Source organism: Merops nubicus, unplaced genomic scaffold, assembly GCF_000691845.1.
Source record: "Merops nubicus isolate BGI_N331 unplaced genomic scaffold, ASM69184v1 scaffold5358, whole genome shotgun sequence".
NCBI classification, from domain to species: Eukaryota; Metazoa; Chordata; class Aves; order Coraciiformes; family Meropidae; genus Merops; species Merops nubicus.
Genome location: NW_008623533.1, coordinates 14,281 through 22,012, shown reverse-complemented (window position 1 = coordinate 22,012; position 7,732 = coordinate 14,281). Strand labels below are relative to the sequence as shown.

General features: G+C 40.6%; 1 protein-coding gene across 1 annotated transcript in view; it reads left to right on the top strand.

The window, feature by feature from the left end:
* NR5A2 (nuclear receptor subfamily 5, group A, member 2) overlaps positions 1-7,732 on the top strand; it is a gene marked incomplete at both ends in the record, with an annotated part of 50,157 nt that overhangs the window by 30,887 nt on the left and 11,538 nt on the right. The window contains one exon of the mRNA XM_008945093.1: positions 5,887-6,006. Coding sequence (XP_008943341.1) covers positions 5,887-6,006 — 120 coding nt within the window. The remainder of the gene's footprint in view (positions 1-5,886; positions 6,007-7,732) is intronic.

Genomic DNA, 7,732 nt, shown 5'->3' with positions numbered 1-7,732 from the left:
CTGCTGGCAGTGGAAGAACTCAGGTACGCAGCCAGGGAATTCTGTGTTCAATACTATATTCAGATATTTAACAGTACGTTGTTCACTGTGCAGGTGAGCAACACTATGTGAATCTTTCACAGTGGACACAGTGAAGTGCCACAGTTCCACCAGCTTCCTTTAACAGGTTCTGTCAAACCCTGGGGAAACAAAGGTCAACGGATTTGGTGAACGAGGCGTAACTCTTTGTCGTTCTCTTTTCGCAAGTCTGATTATTTTTACATTTTCAACAGGGAACGCTATTTTGTAGTGAAACTGAAGAGTAAGCTAATGTAGGGAGCACAGTGACCCTTCCGTGTTTGGGTCAGAGACTCTCCTACTGCACTGTGACCTACCTTCATCCACTCCTCCCAAACTGCTCCCAACGCAGCCACACAGCAGTTCTGCTCTGATGCTTTACAGAGAAGAGCTGGGATGGCCAATGGCTGGGACAAGAAGGGGAGCGTGCAGGCTGCAGCCAGCCCTTCCCGAGTGCTGCAGCAAGTGGGTGGTGAGGTAGTGATTCCCTTGTGGGTCTGTGGAGAAAGAGAGAGAGCACACCAAAGGTTTCTTTCACAGAGGTCACAATACTAAAATATTGTCAATCAATATTGACACCGTGCACATTTCTACCATGAAGTTGCTGAACATATGTTTCCAGGTCAGCACAGGAAGGACAAAATCTTAAAAACCTTATCAGAATATAGTGCACTGCATCCTGCAATTGCATCTGTACACAAAACACGTCAGTCAATACTGCACCAGCAAACTGACTGCACAGCATCTTGTTCACTGTATCTACCTATACACCTATCAGTGCTCCAGATGCTTGGAGACCCTTTTTGCATAATGAGTTTGCTCTTACATTAGTTTATTCTGGCTAGCTTGGTAGTTAGTAGCCATCTCAGTGGGATGGTTCTGGGTGGTTGTGGCAACTACCATTTGTCTTCCAGGTTATGACTTGGAGAATATGCTACAAGTAGTCCAAACAGTGTGTGATACAAGGTTATGGACAGCTGCAAATTCTGACATGCTTCCTTGTCCTCACTGCAAGCATAGGTAAATAGGATTTTTGTATAGGAAATAAGATTTACCTATTGCCATGTATTAGTGCTATCAGAAAGCGACCGCTTGTATCCTCACTGTCTGAGAGAGTAGACAAAGCGCATGCCCACATTCACCTCTTCTGCCTGTGCTGGCAGCAATCACCATCCTCTGCTTTTCTAACACATAGTACTTGCTCCTTCTCTGCTCCAGCAGCATCACTTATTGTCATACAGACCCTTTAAGTCTGCATCTCACCCAATCTCATCATCCTCACCTTCAAGTTTTTACCTGACATCCAAGTTCTTTACACCTTCTCTCACCACACTGCCTCTCCGTTCCCCTCCTTTAAAGTCTCCTCCTAGTCACTCTCTTTCATAGAACCATAGAATACTAGGGGTTGGAAAGAACCTCTAGAGATCAAGGAACCTCTTTTCTTCCCTTGTGACTTAGCAGCAGTTTTACAAGTGTAATGTTTTGCTCCTTTCATACTCTTAACATTATTACTCTTTCATGCCACTGTGCAAGCTGGGAATAATCTATTTCTTTTTGAAGTTACATGCTCTCCCTTAGCTTCCTCCATATATTTCCTTAAAAGCTATTCCTTCAGCAACAATTTCTGGTTATGCTAACGCCACCGGTGTGCCTTCATCTGAATGTCACTGGCCAGAGAGGACCTAAATTTAACCACCTGGGCACAGTATTCGCTCACACTTTGGCTCGAGGCTGGATAGCTATTAAATGGGTATCTTGTTTGACAACTTGCTTAGGTAAGGCATGGGTACAATATCCTTGTGTCAATGTTCTGTTATGGTAGGGAGCAGCTGCAAATTTGGAGAGTGTTCTTGCAGCAGCCGGTTGTTGGCTATATGATGTTCACTTTTTATTTATAAGCATTCCCAGTAGTTGGAACAAAGGGCATTTCTTTCTTCTTGTTTCTAAAACACTGATAACACTCTTAAAGATCTCAACAAACTCAAAAACGTCAGAGTTTAGTCAGTAGAACAGGTGTTTATGAGCTTGTTTCTAATCCAACGTATACCATGACTGAAAATGATATTGATTATATGGAAGTCCCAGACCAGAGCTAAGTTGTCTCTGTGACAGGACCTTATCTTTTCACCTGCTTACCCTGTTTATAGCAGACTAGGATGCTTTGGTTTTGGAATCAGAAGACTGAAGTCCACAAGGTGCTTTTTCTGCAGGGGACCTTCCTGTTCAGAACTCACTCTCCACTTTGGTCACCAAAACTTAAGCCTCTTTGCCCTCAGGATCAGTTTAAGGCACATAGTTGTCTTGGTGACAGGCTGATTTTTTGTTTTGCCAGCTAATATGCTCCTACAAGTCATCTGACATGCCATGGAAACACACAAGTGTTTGTGTTCTGGCCGAAGTTACACAGGTCATAAAGTTTACCAGGTCATTCTAACATAAGAAGTGATGTGTTCCCATTTTTGTTCAGTGTGATCTGTTTTGGTTTTTTTTTTTTCATTTTTGATTCATTAGCAGCAATAAAGTATGTGTTTTTCCTCATCTACATGGCTGCAGCTGATCAGTTGCCCTACATTTTAGTAATCCATGTCATCTGTGTTTCTTCCTAGTGCAAACTGTGGAGCGCTCTGCTGCCCCACTAGCTTTCTTCGAATGGCAAAAGCATCTGGTTCTAGTGGTCTTCTGAAGGCAATACTGTGTTTTGGATGTGCATTGTGCATTTTGTGCTATCTACTTTATAGGTTTTCACTTCTTAAATTACAGTGAATATGGAGGAGCAGGTTTTGTAAACCAGAAGCAGATGTTCGGTGTTGCTAGTTTTACAAGTCTTGTAGAACAGCAGGAACAGACCATGTGCAAAACGTGTTATTTTGTGTGTGGTTTTGCCATCTCATACTGTTCTCACAGCACTGGGTCGGTAATGATATGATAAAGCTTGGGAGGTAAGCTTTGATTGCACACAAGCTGCTGTTGGGGCCTTCAGAAAGCCAGACCTGTAAATTGTAGTTTGTTTTCAAAAGCCTGTGACTGAGACAGATGGGTTAGCTGGAAATATGTCATTTATAATATAATCAAATGCTTGACCTCTTATTCAGGTATTAGTTGGTATGACCTGGATGCTGAATGTTTAAACTGTCTCACAGTTTGCTTTGTTCAGATGTAAGCTGATGGCTTTATGTGAAATGCTAATTTTGGATGAAATTATCATGTTAGCATCATTTCTTTGATTTTTGTAATGCCTTGTTGTACAGAGGAAAAAATGTTCACAAAACAGTTTTACATGAAAAGCAAGAGTACTGTACTGTAAATTTCAAACATTTTCTTTGCATAATGCTTTATTTTAAACCTGGCCCAAGTTTTGGTAGGGACTGTATCAATGTAGTAATTTACTGTCCTTTCTTGAGCTAACAAGTCACTTAGCTGAAATGGATTTGTAGTCAAATATGTATTGTGGGCAGAAGAGATCTTCAATACAGAATCAGCCTTACTCTGTGATCAGAAATGAATTGTCATGGGCACAGACAGCACAGGGACTGAGCAACGCTGTGTTTGTGATAGCACTAGTTTCACTTTGACTTGGTAATATATCCACCTACGGAGTCCACTCCTCTTTCTTTCACCCTCTCTATTGCCAACGCATACGTAGCTTAGAGGAGTTATTTGAGCATTCATGCACTAACTGTGACTGTGGGCAGAACAGCAACTGTAATAAAAGATTATTCTTAATACTGAAAAGCCAAAGCATGCAAAACATTTGAAATATTTGAACTGAGAGTCAACAACACTAAGTCAGCCCTTTAGTGTCTATGCATTAGAATCTGTTATAATGAAAATGCAGGTTGAAGATAAAATAAGAATAGGACAGACAGTATTAATACAAGCATTAACTAATTCTGCAGTGCTTGATTTTGCAACCTGAAGGTATTAATTTGGCACAGACATTTGAATATAGTTTTCCTTGGGTTTCGTTGTGCTAAGTTTGTTTGTTTGTTTTTAAAGAACAAGGGGGAGTGGGATAAAAATAACATTTGAAACCTCATGTGTCATCCTCCAGGTAAAGCAGTAGTGGAGGGAATGAGTTGTGCAGTTTTCCAGCACAGATACCTGCTGTAGTCATAAAGCAGGCAAAAGCAAAATCTGAGGGTCCCAGTGCAGGCTGAGTGGGAGAACATGATCTGCTGCACATGGGTTCTTCTGTCGTTTTCTCACCAATACCTTTATACTTATCTGCTCCCTTTTTCTCCTAATTTCATTTGCTTGCACAATGCAGGAAAGGGGAATAACTTGAGACAGATATGTACGGGTGAGAAACCGGGACAAGAACAGCTGAGAAAGACTGTCAGTGGGAAGAAGGGAAGTTAAAATGAATGGAGGCAAACACAGAGTTCACTGTTTAAGATGTTAAAGTCTAAACTGTACGGCAAGTGACTGGCAAGAGGGAGACAATACTAGGTAACAGTCACGTGTGACACCAAAAAATCTATTAGTTACAAATGTTACTTCTTTCTCTACTGCACAACCAGAAATCAAGCTTGAAAGAATAAAGTTCAGAAACTCATTAGGTCATAGCTGGTAAAGCCTGAAAGTACCTTTTGCATTATCTAATTCAGCTCATGCAAGATTGCTCTTTATAATGCAGCTTCCTGTGCATTGTGAAATCTAGTCTAAAGCAATTGAAATTGGGACCTCTGAAAAACAATTTTAATAGTTCTATCACTCAGAAATTCTAGATATTCCCTCACTTTAAATATTTTCTTTGTTAATTTATTTTTTACTTCTCCTAATTTATAGCATTTTTAATCTGTTCAGGAGTTATCTATGAAGGTTCTTAGAGTCCTTTTACCTTATTTACATGCTATTACTACATCCACACCAAACACTTAATTGTAACAAGGCTAATGCACACATCTCTCAACTGTTTTATACACACACCCGAAGTCAAAGGCTTCATTTGATTTTAGGAAGGAATCAGTAAATTCAGTAGGAACAGGTCCAGAGGATATAGATGCTTGCCATGACTTAAATTCATGGTCCACCTTCTACAGATTTGTGATTTTTTTTTCTTCCATTTCCATGGAAATCCTAATTATTTTTCAGTCTTTACAATGAATAAAACTGAATGTAATCCAGTTGCAACAGGAGTCAGTTTAGTGATATACTTTGTTTTCCTATAGTATGTACATCCCAAATGACAAAACCTTTATGTGAGTTGCTTGTGCTGGGTTCTCAGTATGTTCCTTCCACTACCAAATGCAGTCAGTGATATGTCTCACTAATCACTACTGCCTTGTGCACAGCCCTTTCTTGCCCTAATGGTGACACCTGAAGCTGCTCAGCTTCTGTTTATGAAGTTTTCTTTTTTCATAGCACCACAACCTAGAGTTGAAGGAGTGTTTACCTCTCTTTGCATTTTCCTTTGCAACAGACCTACCTGTGACTTGGATTGTTGCAGCAATAATGCCCTTGAATCTGCAGATTCCTTCTAGAAACAGAGGTTCAAGGACTTTTTGCTATTCTTGTTTTTGGTAAAACAATATCCCATTTCCAGGAGCATTTCATAAATAGACCATCTTTATTGCTTTGCATAACAGTGCTGTAGTTCTGCTTTCCTAAAATGTAATTAGTAGTAAATATTCTATACATTTTATGGATAAGGATTTCAGCAGTACCCTGTTTATTGAGCTGAGAATAGCAATTTTGTGGATGAATAAGTTTTGACAGCATTTCTGTTCTCATGATGTTAACTATATCATTAAAGAAGGACTGACTCCATAGTGTGATATAAGACTTGCTCCCAAAGTGATGCCACCAACGTTCATATTTGCTTTACAGGTTGATGACCAAATGAAGTTGCTTCAGAACTGCTGGAGTGAACTCTTAATTCTAGATCACATTTATCGGCAAGTGGTACACGGGAAAGAAGGCTCCATCCTTCTGGTTACTGGGCAACAAGTGAGTATGTGGGCTCAAAGAAGTATTGATGGCTTTTTAATAATAATTTTCAACATAGTAGGGGTTTAACTAGGTCAGAAGCACTCCTATGTTCTCAGAGATTCCCCAAAAATAATGTAGATAAAATTACTTGTGCCCAGTTTGCTGATGACAGTTAAACTTATAAAAGCAGATATAATCATAAACACTTTGTTTTTCAAACATATTTGTATACTTCAGAGATTGAAAAATAGCAGATGAGAAGCGTTTCTCAAGAATCTGTATTTCCTTGGGGATTCTGACTACAACATCACCACTTCAAAAGCTGATGCTTTAGGTCTAAGCAATTATAGTTTATTTCCTTTCAGAATTATAGAATCACAGAATCACTACAGTTGGAAGGAACCTCTAGGATCATCAAATCCAACCTTCATTCCAACATTTGCCTAACCACCAGACCATAGCCTCAACTGCTACATCTCGTTTTTTTAACACTTCCAGGGATGGTGACTCCACTACCTCCCTGGGCAGCCCGTTCCAGTGCCTCACCACTCTCTCAGTGAAGAAATTCTTCCTAATAACCAACTGAAAACTTCACTGGTGCAACTTGAGGCCATTTCCTCCCATCCTATCACCAGTTATTTGGGAGAAGAGACCACCACCAGCCCCACTACAGCTCCCTTTTAGGTAGTTGTAGAGAGCAATAAGGTCTCCTCTCAGTCTCTTCTCTAGGCTAAACAATTCCAGTTCCCTCAGCTGGTCTCAACAAGGCATATTTTCCAGCCCTCTCACCATCCTCGTTGCCCTTCTCTGGACCTGCTCCAGCACCTCCATGTCCTCTTGATACTGTGGTGCCCAAAACTGGACACAGTACTCAAGGTGTGGTCTCACCAGTGCCGAGTCCAGGGGCACAATCACCTCCCTGCTTCTGCTGGTCACACCATTTCTGATCCAGGCCAGGATGCCATTGGCCTTCTTGGCCACCTGGGCACACTGCTGGCTCACGTTAAGCCAGTTGTACATGAGCACCCCCAGGTCCTTTTCCACCAGGCAGTTTCCAGCCACTCCTCCCCAAGCCTGGAGCATTGCCTGGGGTTGTTGTGACCCAAGTTCAGGACACAGCACTTGTCCTTGTTAAACCTCATACAGCTGACCTCAGCCCATTGCTCCACAGCCTGTCCAGGCTGAATTGTGATTTACTCAAAAGAAACACTAACTGGGTCAAGAACTTAGAGAATCTGCAGCTACTACCTCAGAAATACCTTGCCTTTAGAGAAGTACACACATGTATGAGGAACTGGGCAGCCAAGATGTATAATCCTAGGAAAGTTATTCAGTCCATAGACTATAAATGCAGGTATTGTATTAGGAGCTCAAGCTTTCCAAGGATTCATTTTCTTCAAGTGTTAGATGCATAGATCCCCCAAAATACAAGAGCAATAATGTGGCAAATATGAGAAGAACTGTGGGAAAACCTAAAGGAAATAGAAAGTTTTGTCTCCCTCATACTTTCCAAAGCACAAAGAACTTGACAGTAGAATAAGAAGCTTATTCCTAAGATTATTCTGGTTTCACAGAAAAAAAAAAATCAATCATGGTATCTAATAGAAGCAAATTGTACCTGTATAAACTTGTACAAATTATACAACAATAGTACAAATTGTTCCTGATTCAAATTGAAAACCCACTATGACCCATTGGTATTTACATAGCTACAAACAGAATTGCCTCAATTTACACACAAGGG